General features: G+C 41.8%; 1 protein-coding gene across 1 annotated transcript in view; it reads left to right on the forward strand.

Annotated features, from left to right (window-relative positions):
- Positions 1–14,841, forward strand: part of dnah10 (dynein axonemal heavy chain 10) — a 243,067-nt gene that overhangs the window by 84,260 nt on the left and 143,966 nt on the right. The window contains exons 26-27 of the mRNA XM_043715328.1: positions 5,191–5,337; positions 12,157–12,348. Coding sequence (XP_043571263.1) covers positions 5,191–5,337; positions 12,157–12,348 — 339 coding nt within the window. The remainder of the gene's footprint in view (positions 1–5,190; positions 5,338–12,156; positions 12,349–14,841) is intronic.

Below are 14,841 nucleotides of genomic sequence, written 5' to 3' on the forward strand. Positions count from 1 at the left end.
TGCAAAGGGTCTTAGATATGATGCAGAGCTGGGCTGAGGAGTGGCAGATGGAGTTCAACCCTGTCAAGTGTGAGGTTGTCCATTTTGGAAGGACAAATAAGAATGCGGAATACAGGATTAACGATAGGGTTCTTAGTAAGGTGGAGGAGCAGAGGGATCTTGGGGTCTATGTTCATAGATCTTTGAAAGTTGCCACTCAGGTGGATAGAGCTTGAAAGAAGGCCTATGGTGTATTAGCGTTCATTAGCAGAGGGATTGAATTCAAGAGTCGTGAAGTGATGTTGCAGCTGTACAGGACCTTGGTTAGGCCACATTTGGAGTACTATATGCAGTTCTGGTCGCCTCACTTTAGGAAAGATTTGAAAGCTTTGGAGAGGGTGCAGAGAAGATTTACAAGGATGTTGCCTGGAATGGAGAACAGGTCGTACGAGGATAGGTTGAGAATGCTAGGCCTTTTCTCATTGGAATGGCGAAGGATGATGGGTGACTTGATAGAGGTTTATAAGATGATCAGGGGAATAGATAGAGTAGACAGTCAGAGACTTTTTCCCCGGGTACAACAGAGTGTTACAAGGGGACATAAATTTAAGGTGAAGGGTGGAAGGTATAGGGGGCATGTCAGGGGTAGGTTCTTTACCCAGAGAGTGGTGGGGGCATGGAATGCACTGCCTGTGGGAGTGGCAGAGTTAGAATCATTGGCAATCTTTAAGCGGCAATTGGATAGGTACATTGATAGGTACATCGTGGGCCGAAAGGCCTGTTCTGTTCTATATTGTTCTATGTTCTATGTTCTATATTCTTACTGATTTTCATTTATTAACCCATATTGTTCCAAGTGCCCAAACCCGAAAGGGTTCAGAAAAGATTTACAAGGATGTTGCCAGGGTTGGAGGGTTTAAGCTATAAGGAGAAGTTGAATAGGGTGAGGGTATTCTGCAGCATCCACAGTTCTTTTGTTTCTTTTTGTTCAAGCAAAGTCACAGGCAGTTTAATCAGATAATTTCAATCAATTCAATTTAGTTATTGGGTATCAGTTAGCCCAGTTGACTGCTCAGCTGGTTTGTTATGCAAAATGACACCAATACTGTGAGTTCCTGAGGCTTAAGTTGGCATGAAGATCCCATCTTCTCAACCTCACCCTTGTCTGAGGTGTGGTGATCCACAGGTTAAACTACTACCAGCCATCTCTGTTCAGTGAGGCTAACGAAATGGTCCTCTGGGACAATGGTGACTTTATCTTTAGTTCGTTATTGGTTGACTATATTTTAGTAGTTATTTATCAGAAGCCTGGCTGTGTAAATAGAATACTTGATAAAATTTGAGATGTATGTACATTAATAATGGAAAAGGATAGACCAGATCTAAAAGTTGAAGTTCTAAATTGAAGAAAGGCCAATTTTGACGGTATTAGGCAAGAACGTTCGAAAGCTGATTGGGGCAGATGTTCGCATGTAAAGGGATGGCTGGAAAATGGGAAGCTTTCAGAAATGAGATAATAGGAATCCAGAGAAAGTATATTCCTGTCAGAGTGAAAGGAAAAGCTGGTAGGTACAGGAAATGCTGGATGACTAAAGAAATTGAGGGTTTGGTTAAGAAAAAGAAGGAGGCATATGTACGGTATAGACAGGATAGATTGAGTGAATCCTTAGAAGAGTATAAAGGAAATAGGAGTGTACTTAACAGGGAAATCAGGAGGGGGTGACTCGAGAAATTGAGCATTTGGTTAAGAAAAAGAAGGAAGCATATGTCAAGTATAGACTAGAGAGATTGAGTGAATCCTTAGATAAGTATAAAGGTCACAGGAGTATACTTAAGACAGAAATCAGGAGGGCCAAATGGGGACATGAGATAGCTTTGGCAAATATAATTAAGGAGAATCCAAAGGGTTTTTACAAATATATTAAGGACAAAAGGGTAACTAGGGAGAGAATAGAGGCCCCTCAAAGATCAGCAAGGCGGCCTTTGTGTGGAGCCACAGAAAATGGGGGAGATACTAAATGAATATTTCGGCCTTTGTGTGGAGCTGCAGAAAATGGGGGAGATACTAAATGAGTATTTTGCTTCAGTATTTGCTGTGGAAAAGGATATGGAAGATATAGACTGTAGGGAAATAGGTGGTGACATCTTGCAAAATGCCCATATTACAGAGGAGGAAGTGCTGGATGTCTTGAAGCGGGTAAAAGTGGATAAATCACCAGGACTGATCAGGTGTACCCTAGAACTCTATGGGAAGCTAGAGAAGTAAATGCTGGGCCTCTTTCTGAGATATTTGTATCATCAATAGTCACAGGTGAGGTGCCGGAAGACTGGAGGTTGGCAAACGTGGTGCCACTGTTAAAGAAGGGTGGTAAAGACAAACCAGGGAACTATAGACTAGTGAACCTGACGTCGGTGGTGGGCAGGTTGTTGGAGGGAATCCTGAGGGACAGGATGTACATGCATTTGGAAAGGCAAGGACTGATTAGGGATAGTCAACATGGCTTTGTGCGTGGGAAATCATGTCTCACAAGCTTGATTGAGGTTTTTGAAGAAGTAACAAAGAGAATTGATGAGGGCAGAGCAGTATATGTGATCTATATGGACTTTGGTAAGGCATTCGACAAGGTTTCCCATGGGAGACTGCTGAGCAAGGTTAAATCTCACGAAATACAGGGAGAATTAGCCATTTGGATACAGAACTGGCTCAAAGGTAGAAGAGGGTGGTGGTGGAGGGTTGTTTTTCAGAATGAAGGCCTGTGATCAGTGGAGTGCCACAAGGATTGATGCTGCGTCCTCTAACTTTTGTTATTTACATAAATGATTTGGATGCAAGCATAAGAGGTACAGTTAGTAAGTTTGCAGATGACATCAAAATTGGAGGTGTAGTGGACAGCGAAGAGGGTTACCTCAGATTACAACAGGTTCTGGACCAAATGGGCCAATGGGCTGAGAAGTGTCAGATGGCATTTAATTCAGATAAATGCGAGGTGCTGCATTTTGGGAAAGCAAATCTTAACAGGACTTATACACTTAATGGTAAGGTCCTAGGGAGTGTTGCTGAACAAAGAGAACTTAGAGTGCCGGTTCATGTATCCTTGAAAGTGGAGTCGTAGGTAGATAGGATAGTGAAGAAGGCATTTGGTATGCTTTCCTTTATTGGTCAGAGTATTGAGTACAGGAGTTGGGAGGTCATGTTGTGGCTGTACAGGACATTGGTTACGCCACTGTTGGAATATTCCATGCAATTCTGGTCTCTTTCCTATCAGAAAGATGTTGTGAAACTTGAAAGGATTCAGAAAAGATTTGTAAGGATGTTGCCAGGGTTGGAGGCTATGAGCTATAGGGAGAGGCTGAACAGGCTGGGGCTGTTTTCCCTGGAGCATTGGAGGCTGAGGGGTGACCTTATAGAGGTTTACAAAATTATGAGGGACATGGATAGGGTAAACAGGCAAAGTCTTTTCCCTGGGATCGGGGAGTCCAGAACTAGAGCGTATAGGTTTAAGGCGAGAGGGGAAAGATATAAAAGAGACCTAAGGGGCAACTTTTTCACGCAGAGGGTGGTACGTGTATGGAATGAACTGCCAGAGGAAGTGGTGGAGGCTAGTACAATTGCAACATTTAAGAGGCATTTGGATGGGTATATGAATAGGAAGGGTTTGGAGGGATATGGGCTGGGTGCTGGCAGGTAGGACTAGATTGGGTTGGGATATCTGGTCGGCGTGGACGGGTTGGACTGAAGGGTCTGTTTCATGCTGTACATCTCTATGACATTAAGGAAAAACAAGTGTGTAACCTTTTCTCTACTAGAAAAACAAGTGTGTAACCTCACATTACAGCAAACTTTGTTTCAACCAGCACCTTATGAAATGGCACTCTTGATAAATCAGCAAAAAGTATAAACCTCAAACACTGTGAAGTTTACTGTATTATTCTGTCCTATTATTATAGTTTTTATTTACCTCAATATTATTCATTCAAATGGCCACAAGAAATATCAAAAGTTGATTCAATTCTGAGTCAATTTCTCCTCAAATACCATGATCTACCACAATGTCCAAGTAGTCAGTTGAGTGAGAAGGCTCTCTGCCCTAAGTTTCATTTCAGGCAAAGTTGCATTATTATTTAAGCAATTTGCGCTGTAAATAAAGTATAACAGTGATATGTATACTCCCTGTATGTTTTCACATTGAAGATGTGGACCTTTGATTATCCAGAAAATTTGATCACATGGAAAAAGTGAGGACTGGAGGTGTTGGGGATAAGAGTCAAAAAATGTGGTGCTGGAAAAGCACAGCTGGTCAGGCAGCATCCGAGGAGCAGCAGAGTCGACGTTTCAAGCATAAGCTCTTCATCAGACATTCCTGGTGTAGAGCCTATGCTCGAAACGTCCTGCTCCTCGGATGCTGCTTGACTGGCTGTGCTTTTCCAGTACATTTTTGTATTTGACCATATGTGTAATGACACGGGATAAACCCCTCCTGCTAATTTAAACCAGCAACACAGAAAAGATTTTAACCCGTTAAAATTTGAGAGGCAAAGAACAATCCCAAAAGTCATTATTTAAAGTAAAAATTATCAACTTTATTTTTTAAAGTCTAACAGAGAATAATTAACTAACAACTGTTTGCAACTCCTTTCTCTAACCTATCTTTTACTTTACCCTTTACAATACTGGTCCGATAAAAATATCCCGATTACGATTTACCCCCAAAAAAATCACGTTTCAAAACCAGTCAACTTGCCAAATGTCCTCTGTATTTTCCTCTGTCTTCTTTTCTTCTTCTTAGGGATTCTGTTTCACAGGTCATTGATAGTTAAAGGTACCTTGAAGAGAGGTATTCAACAGGCAGTCTGCGTATGTTAGTGGCTTGGCAGTTCTCCTCCAACTGTTCAATTTTTCCCGGTCTTGTACCCAAAGCATCAGAACGTTTCAATGGTTTTAATATTGTCAAAATACCAAATTCAAACTTGATTGGAGTTTAGTATCTTGGGCATAATTTAAAAATAATGGTTAAATTTTCCAGTAATCTGTGTTATTCTCTAAGTCCTTCAACTCTTAAAGTTACAGTACCCCTTACACCTTCATAACACATGGCACACCCCCGGTTCCAATGTGCCAGTTAATAAAACATTTCCTTTATTTATTCTTACTGAGAATAATCTTATGTAATTCCATTTTTAAATATTTTGTGTTGTTTCTCTTTAATGTAGATACTTGCAAAGAAGATGACTGTACTTTACAAACTGGGAAAAGAGCAGCTTTCTAAACAACATCATTACGACTTTGGACTTCGAGCTCTCAAGTCTGTACTTGTCATGGCTGGGGAATTGAAGAGAGGATCGCCTGATATAAATGAGGTAAAGAATCTCTGTAAATCTTGTGGCATCAGTAGGAAGATGTTTAGTTGGATAGGAAACTAGCTTTGCAACAGAAAACAAGTGAAAATTGAAGGAATTAGCTCTATTTGGGGAAAGTAACTACAGAGGAACTTCGATTATCCAGCATTCGATTAACCAAATTTCGGATTATCCAAACAAGATCACCATGTTCTAATGTTTGGTTAACAATGTTATCCAGCATTTGATCCAGCATTCGATTAACGAACAAAATATTCCCTTCGGATAATCGAGGTTCCTCTGTAGATTTCCATCAAGGTATGGCCAAGTCATAATCTTTATTAATAACAAGGTATCAAGGAGAAGTAAAATTTAAACAGATTAATGAGTGAATTAATTAATTCATTGGGCAAAGTTATTGTAGACATCTAAAGATGAAAAATATCCAATTCCTGAGCTAAAGTGGGAAAAGGATCTCCAGATGGTATAAAGTTATTAATATAAAGCCAATCTAATGTAAGGTCCATTCAGAGATGTCTTGGAGTTAAAATACTTTATTCTGAGGCATAGTAAATACACTATTGGTAAAACCATAATTCTTGGTACATAGTGACATGAACAAAGGCAGAAAAATACTAACTGGTCCATCTAACCTTTCCATGTAGCCGTTATGTTGTGTGTTACAACATAGACATATTCCATCAACTGGAACCAGTGCAATTCTTACAGTGGCAAAAGAAACATATTAAAGTCAGGATGAATGGCAGAAGGAAAGAGAAAAACTCCCAGATCTACTTAGGTGGTTGACTACAGGTAGTCTCCAGAGGGACAATTAGTCCCTCTAAATCCTAGCACCATTTGATGAGCAAGATTAGATCTCATGGAATACAGGGAGAACTAGCCATTTGGATATAGTAGTGGCTCAAAGGTAGAAGCCAGAGGGTGGTGGTGGAGGGTTGTTTTTTAGACTGGAGGCCTGTGACCAGTAGAGTGCCACAAGGATCAGTGCTGGGTCCTCTACTTTTTGTCATTTACATAAATGATTTGGATGCAAGCATAAGAGGTACAGTTAGTAAGTTTGCAGACGACAGCAACATTGGAGGTGTAGTGGGCAGCGAAGAGGGCTACCTCAGATTACAACAGAATCTTGACCAGATGGGCCAATGGGCTGAGAAGTGGCAGATGGAGTTTAATTCAGATAAATGCGAGGTGCTGCATTTTGGGAAAGCAAATCTTAGCAGACTTATACACTTAATGTTAAGGTACTAGGGAGTGTTGCTGAACAAAGAAACCTTGGAGTGCAGGTTCATGTATCCTTGAAAGTGGAGTCGTAGGTAGATAGGATCGTGAAGAAGGCATTTGGTATGCTTTCCTTTATTGGTCAGAGTATTGAGTACAGGAGTTGGAATGTCATGTTGCGGCTGTACAGGACATTGGTTACGCCAGTGTTGGAATATTGCATGCAATTCTGGTCTCCTTCCTATTGGAAAGATGTTGTGAAACTTGGCATTTGGATGGGTATATGAATAGGAAGGGTTTGGAGGGATATGGACCGGGTGCTGGCAGGTGGGACTAGATTGGGTTGGGATATCTGGTCGGCATGGACAGGTTGGACCGACGGGTCTGTTTCCATGTTGTATATCTCTATGACTCTATGACTTCATGAGTGATTGGTTTTACAGCTGAGTAGCTCACGTGTAACTGCAGAAATCCAGAAGAACTTATGACAGAGATGGGGCTGAAAGCAATCTGAGTAAGAAAGAGCGGCTTCCCTTTGCTCATGGATCCTAGTGAAACTTCAGACTTTTAAGGAAATCTGTCTATTTCTATGAAGACCACTGAGCAGAAATAACTGAATTTAGTAATTAAGTAATTTATTAATATATTTAGTAATTTGTTTAGTAATTTAGTAATTTATTAATTCAGTAATTATGTAAGTTGCATAATTGGCAGGAATCATGTTCTGCTATTTTCACATTCCGATCACTTAATCTGCACTATCAACACCCTTTCTCCCCCAGCACTCCAAGCGTCCGCACAGCACTATTACATAAATGCTGTCTCCTCCATATTTTACATCAGCGCTTATGAAGAGTCACCTAGATGCAAAACATTAGCTCGTTCTCTCCATTGATTAACATGGAATATTACAGTGCAGTATAGGCCCTTTGGCCCTCGATGTTGCACCAACCTGTGGTACCAATCTGAAGCCCATCTAACCTACACTATTCCAATTTCATCCATATGTTTATCCAATGACCATTTAAATGCCCTTAAAGTTGACGAGTCTACTACTGTTGCAGGCAGTGCGTTCCATGCCCCTACTACTCTCTGATTAAAGAAACTACTTCTGACATCTGTCCTATATCTGTTACCCCTCAACTTAAAGCTATGTCCCTTCGTGCTAGCCAGCACCAACTGAGGACAAAGGCTCTCACTGTCCACCCTATCTAACCCTCTGATTATCTTATATGTCTAAATTAAGTCACCTTTCAATCTTCTGTCTAACGAAAACAGGCTCAAGTCCCTCAACCTTTCCTCATAAGACCTTACCTCCATGCCAAGAAAAATCCTAGTAAATCTCCTCTGAACTCTTTCCAAAGCTTCCACATCCTTCCTGTAATGTGGTGACCAGAACTGTATACAATACTCTAAGTGCGGCTGCACCAGAATTTTGTATAGCTGCACCATGACCTCGTGGCTCTGAAACTCAATCCCTCTACCAATAAAAGCTAACACACCATATGACTTTTTAGCAATCCTATCAGCCTGGGTAGCAACTTTCAAAGATCTATGTACATGGATCTCTCTGCTCATCTACTCTACCAAAAATCTTACCATTAGCCTAGTAGTCTGCTTTACTGTTGCTCCTTCCAAAGTGAATCACCTTTCACTTTTCCGCATTAAACTCCATTTGCCACCTTTCAGCCCAGCTCTGCAGCTTATCTATGTCCCTCTGTCATCTGCAACATCCTTCGGCACTATCCACAACTCCACCAGCCTTAGTGTCATCTGCAAATGTACTGATCTATCCTTCTACGCCCTCATACAGGTCATTTATAAAAATGACAAACAGCAATGGCCCCAAAACAGATCCTTGCAGTACACTATTGGTAACTGATCTCCACGTTGAACATTTCCAATCAACCACCATCCTCTGTCTTTTTGCAGCTAACCAATTTCTGATCCAAACTGCTAAATCACCCTCAATCACATGCCTCCGTATTTTATGCAATAGTCTACCATGGAGAATCTTATCAAATGCCTCACTGAAATCCCTCTACACCACATCAACCACTTTACCCTCATCCACCTGTTTGGTCACCATCTCAAAGAACTCAATAAGGTTTGTGAGGCACGACTTACCCTTCACAAAACCGTGTTGACTATCCCTAATCAACTTATTCCTCTCTAGATGTTTATAAATCCTATTTCTTATAACCTTTTCCAACACTTTATCCACAACCAAAGTAAGGTTTACCGGTCTATAATTACCAGTGTTGTCTCTACTCCCTTTCTTGAACAAGGGGACAATATTTGTTATCCTCCCATCTTCTAGCACTATTCCTGTAGACAATGATGACATAAAGATCAAAGTGAAAGGCTGTGGAATTTCCTCCCTGGCTTCCCGGAGAATCTTAGGATACATTCCATCTGGTCCAGGAGACCTTTCTATTTTCACATTTTCCAGAACTGCTAACACCTCTTCCGTGTGAACCTCAGTTCTGTCAAGTCTACTCGCCTGTATCTCAGTATTCTACTCAACAACATTGTCTTTTCCCAGTGTGAATACTGATGAAAAGTGTTCATTTAATGCTTCCCCTATCTCCTCAGACTCCATGCACAACTTCCCATTACTATCCCTGATTGGACCTAATCTTTCTCTAGTAATTTCTCTAGATTCTACCTGACCTGCTGTGATCTCCAGCATTTTGTTTTCAGTACTTCCTTTCATTTACTTTGTTTATAATTCCCACTGCCTTGGAAAAGCAGCCAAACATAATCAAAGACACTCCCCATCCTGATTATACTCTCTTTCACCCTCTTCCATTGGGCAGAAAATACAAATGACATCAAGGCTGCATTTGATTGAGTGTGGCATCAAGGAGTCCTAACAAAACTTGAATCAATGTGTATCGGGGACAAATTTTCCAGTGGTTGGAGTCATACCTGGCATATAGAAAGATAGTTGTGCTTTTTGGAGGTCAATCATCTCAAGCTCCAGACCCTCTTCATAGGAGTTCCTCAGGGTAGTGTCCTAGGCCCAACCATCTCCAGCTGCTTCATTAATGACCTCCCTTCCATCATAAGGTCAGAAGTGGGGATAATCACCAACGATTGCACAATGTTCAGTACCATTCAGTCCTCAGATACTGAAGCAGTCCATGTTCAAATGCAAAAAAACTGAACAATTCCCAGGCTTGGGCTGACAAGTGGCAAGTATTGTGCCACACATATGCCAGGCTATTACCATCACCCAAAAGAAACAATCTCTTGGGCATTCAATGATATTACCATCACTGAATCTCCCACTATCAACATCCTGGGAGATAACATTGACCAGAAACACAACTGAACTCATCACATTCACAGCGGCTACAAGAGCAGGTCAGAGGCTAGGAATACAGCAAGTAACTCACCTCCTGATTCCCCAAAGCCTGTCCACCATCTACAAGGCACAAGTTAGGACTGTGATGGAATACTCCCCACTTACCTGAATGAGTGGAGCTTCAACATCACTCAAGAAACTTGACACCACCCAGGACAAATCAGCCCACTTGATTGGCACTATACCCACAAGCATCCACTCTCTCCACCACCAATGCTCGGTAGCAGCAGTGTGTACTATCTCATAGATTCCCCTACAGTGTGGAAACAGTGTGTATCTACAAGATACAGTGCAGAAATTCACCAAAGATCTTCAGACAGCACCTTCCAAACCCGAAGGACAAGGGTAGCGGATACATGGAATGCCACCCTCATGCAAGTTCCCCTCTAAGCCACTCCGTATCCTAATTTGGAATATATCCTTCATTCTTACTCAGCCAAAGTCCTGGAATTCCCTCCCTTAGTGCATTGTGGGTCAACAAACAGCAGGTGGACTGCAGCAGTGCCTGAAGGCAGCTCACCACCTCTTTCTAAAGGGCAACTAAGGATGTTTAATAAATGCTGATCAACCAGTGATGCCCACATCCCACAAATGAATAAAAAAAGGTTGACATCATGTACCAACAGATTTAAGGACTGCTTCTTCCCTACTGTTATCAACTTAGGAATGGACCTTTCATATATTACAGTTGATCTATTTCTACACCTTTTCTGTCACTATAACACTATATTCCACATTCTATTCTAACATAGAAAATGGGTGCATGAGAAGGCTATTTGGCCATTTAGGCCTGCACCATCATTCAATCTGATCATGCATTCTCAGCATCCCATCCCACCCTCTCTTCATACCCATTGATCCCTTTAGCCGTAAAGGCCACAATGAGCTCCCTCTTGAATATGTCTAATGAACTGCCCAACAGCTTCCTGTGGGAGAGAATTCCACAGGTTCCCAACTCTCTGAGTGAAGAAATTCTTCCATATCTCAGTCCTGAATGGTCTACCCCTTATTCTTAGACTGTGATCCCTTGTTCTGGACTTCCCCACATCTAGTCTGTCCAGTCCCATCAGGATTTTATATATTTCTATAAGAACCCCTCCGCCCCCATCATTCTTCTAAATTCCAGTCAGTACAAGCTCAGTCGATCCAGTCTTTCCTCATGTCAGTCCTGCCATCCCAGGAATCAGTCTGGTGAACCTTCACTGGACTCACTCAATAGCAGCAATGTTCTTCTGCAGACGAGGAGGCCAAAACTGCACACAAGACTCAAGCTGTGGTCTCACCAAGGCCCTGTATAACTGCAGCAAGACATCCCTATGCCTGTATTCAAATCCTCTCACTATGAAGGCCAGCATGCCATTAGTTTTCCCCACTGCTTGCTGCACCTACATGCCAACCTTCAGCGACTGTTCCACCATGACACGAAGGGCTCGTTTTATCTCACCTTGTCCTAAACTGCCACCGTTCAGATAATAATCTGCCTTCCTGGTTTTGCAACCAAAGTGGATAACCACACATTTATCCGCATTATATTTTATTGATAAGTATTTGCCCACTCAGCCAGCATGTCCAAGTCACCCTGCAGCCTCTTAGCATCCTCCTCACAGCACACACTGCCACCCAGCTTCTTGCCATCTGTAAATTTGGAGATATGGCATTCAATTCCTTCGTTCAAATCGTTGATGTATATTGTGAACACCTGGGGTCCCAGCGCTGAACATTCTATTGTAAATTCTGTTCTCTTACCCTGATATACTTATATAAGGTATAAGTTGTCTGTATAGCATGAAAAACAATACTCTTCATTGTATCTGTGTCCAATAATAAATCAAATCAAAATCAAATTGATGTAAATCTTTCTTCACTAGAGATGGGAAATGATGTTAGGCCCAAAGCAAGGTTTATAGGACAGTCCCTATTAATTAACTCCATGATACAATTATGCAATTGCTCCCATGCTTGAATGAACTGTGCACCACTCCATCAACCATGCGAGTGAAGGGATTGACAAACCAGTTATTGAAATGCGGTAGGATATAATTTTAACATTAGATTAGTGATAAAGCATAATTCCAAATTAACATGTTTATAACTTGGAGATGTCTTAGGTACAAGCCAAAATTTGTCAATTTTTAATGTTTCTCAAGACTTTTGGCTGTGCTGCAGTTTGTGTTGAACATGTCTGAAATTATATCATAAACTTAAATATTTTACTTAATTTGATTTACTAGGATGTGGTATTGATGAGGGCTTTGAGAGACATGAATCTTCCAAAGTTTGTCTTCGAGGATGTTCCCCTGTTCTTGGGACTGATCTCTGACTTATTTCCCGGCCTTGACTGCCCTCGTGTTCGTTATCCAGATTTCAATGATGCAGTAGAGCAGGTTCTGGCAGAAAACCATTATATCGTCCTGCCAATACAGGTAAAGGTTTTTATTAGTTCAAATAATTTTTACCAGTTATCCAAGATTACAAAGAGATCTTGGTCAATTGGGTCAATAGGCTGAAGAGTAACAGATGGAGTCTAATATGGATAAATGCAAGGTCTTACGTTTTGGTAAAACAAAAACAGCACTTATGCAATTAAAAGTAGTTTTGTAGAATAGAGAGACCTAGGAGTTCAGGTGCGTAATTCTTTGAAGTTTGTATCACATAGGTAGATTAAGAAGATTACGATTAATCTTAAGAAAACATTTAGCATGCTTGCATTCATTGCTCAGAACTTTGAATGTAGGAACTTGTACATTATGTTGGGGATGTACAGGACATTGGTGAGGCCACTTCTGGAGTACTGTGTCCAGTTCTGATCTCACTCTTAGAGGAAGGATATTATTAAGCTGGACAGGGTCAAATGAGATTTACCAGGATGTTGACAGGAATGGAGGGTTTGAGATATAGGAAGAGGCTGGATAGGCTGGAACATTTTTCACTAGAGCGAAGGAGGTTGAGGAGTGATCTTATGGAGGTTTATAAAATAATGAGGGGTATAGACAAGGTGAATGACAGGTGTCTTTTCCCTAGATTGGGGGATTTCAAGACCAGGGAGCATATTTTGAAGGTGAGAGGAGAAACAGGCTGGCACGGTGGCTCATTGGTTAGTACTGTTGCCTCACAGTGCCAGGGACCAAGGTTTGGTTCCTGCCGTGGGCTGTCTGTGTGGAGTTTGCACATTCTCCCTGTGTCTGTAGGGGTTTCCTCCCAAAATCCAAAGATGTTCAGGTTAGGTGAATTGGCCATGCTATATTGCCCATACGGATGTGTAGGTTAGGTCATCAGTCTGGGGTAAATGTAGAGTAGTAGAGAAATGGGTCTGGGTGGGTTACTCTTCGGAGTGGTTCGTGTGTAGAATGAACTTCCAGAGAAAATGGTGAATCTGGGTACAGTTACAATGTTTAATAAGTATATGAATAAGAAACATTTGGCGGGTTATGGGCCAAGTGCAGGCAGGTGGAACTAGTTTAGTTTGTGATTACATTCGGCATGGACTGGTTGGACTGAAGGATCTGTTTCCGTGCTGTATGACTCTGTGACTCTAAGTAGTGACCAGAGAACAGATTTATGTTAATTTGCAAAAGAATCAGATGGGAGCTAAGAAAACGGGCTGAACCTATGAAAAATCAGATGTGTTATTTTCACTGTGTTTCTCTCTATGAGGCCAACTAAATTTTCTCATGCTATTAGAGATGTACAGCATGGAAACAGACCTTTTGGTCCAACTTGTCCATGCCAACTAGATATCACAACTCAATCTAGTCCCACCTGCCAGCACCCAGCCCATATCCCTCCAAACCCTTCCTATTCATATACCCATCCAAATGCCTCTTAAATGCAGAAATTGTACTAGCCTCCTCCACCACTTCCTCTGGCAGGTCATTCCATATACGTACCATCCTCTGCTTGAAATACATTGCTCCTTAGGTCTCTTTTATGTCTTTACCCTCTCACCCTAAACCTATGCCCTCTAGTTCTGGACTCCCTGACCGCAGGGAAAATACTTTGCCTATTTATCCTATCCATGCCCCTCATGATTTTATAAACCTCTATAAGGTTACCCCTCAGCCTCCTCCAGGGAAAACAGTCCTAGCCTGTTCCACCTCTCCTATAGCTCAAATCCTCCAACCCTGGCAACATCCTTGTAAATCTGTTCTTAACCCTTTCAAGTTTCATCACATCTTCCTGTTAGGAAGGAGATCAGAATTGCACACAATATTCCAACAGTTATTATTCCAAACTCACCTCATTAACAAGGTAACAGGCCACTATGGCACTCTGTTATTCCGATGCCTGCCTGATTCTGCCACCCAACATAGGCAGACGTACTCTGGAATATCCTGGAATCCCTGCAAAAATGGCACCTTGCTTTATGGGCAGGGTCCTGGAGGTCCTGGTGGACAAGGTGGTGCAGAGGAGGCCTTGACACCAGACCCTGCCAGCCTGGTCTGAAGTTGACACCCGGGCAGTCTTAGATGACTTGAGGAATGCTTAGCAGTGCAGGACAAATATCAATAACCTTTCCACCCCACCTGGATGGAAACTAGACAGCAAAACAACAGCAGTTCCTGCCATAAAGACAATAGATAATAGACAATAGGTGCAGGAGTAGGCCATTCTGCCCTTCGAGCCTGCACCACCATTCAATATGATCATGGCTGATCATCCTTAATCAGTATCCTGTTCTTGCCTTATCTCCATAACCCTTGATTCCACTATCCTTGAGAGCTCTATCCAACTCTTTCTTAAATGAATCCAGAGACTGAGCCTCCACTGCCTTCTGGGCAGAGCATTCCACACAGCCACCAATCTCTGGGTGAAGAAGTTTCTCCTCATCTCTGTCCTAAATGGTCTACCCCGTATTTTTAGGTTGTGTCCTCTGGTTCAGCGCTCATGCATCAGCGGAAACATGTTTCCTGCCTCCA

Source organism: Chiloscyllium plagiosum, chromosome 25, assembly GCF_004010195.1.
Source record: "Chiloscyllium plagiosum isolate BGI_BamShark_2017 chromosome 25, ASM401019v2, whole genome shotgun sequence".
Taxonomy (NCBI): Eukaryota; Metazoa; Chordata; class Chondrichthyes; order Orectolobiformes; family Hemiscylliidae; genus Chiloscyllium; species Chiloscyllium plagiosum.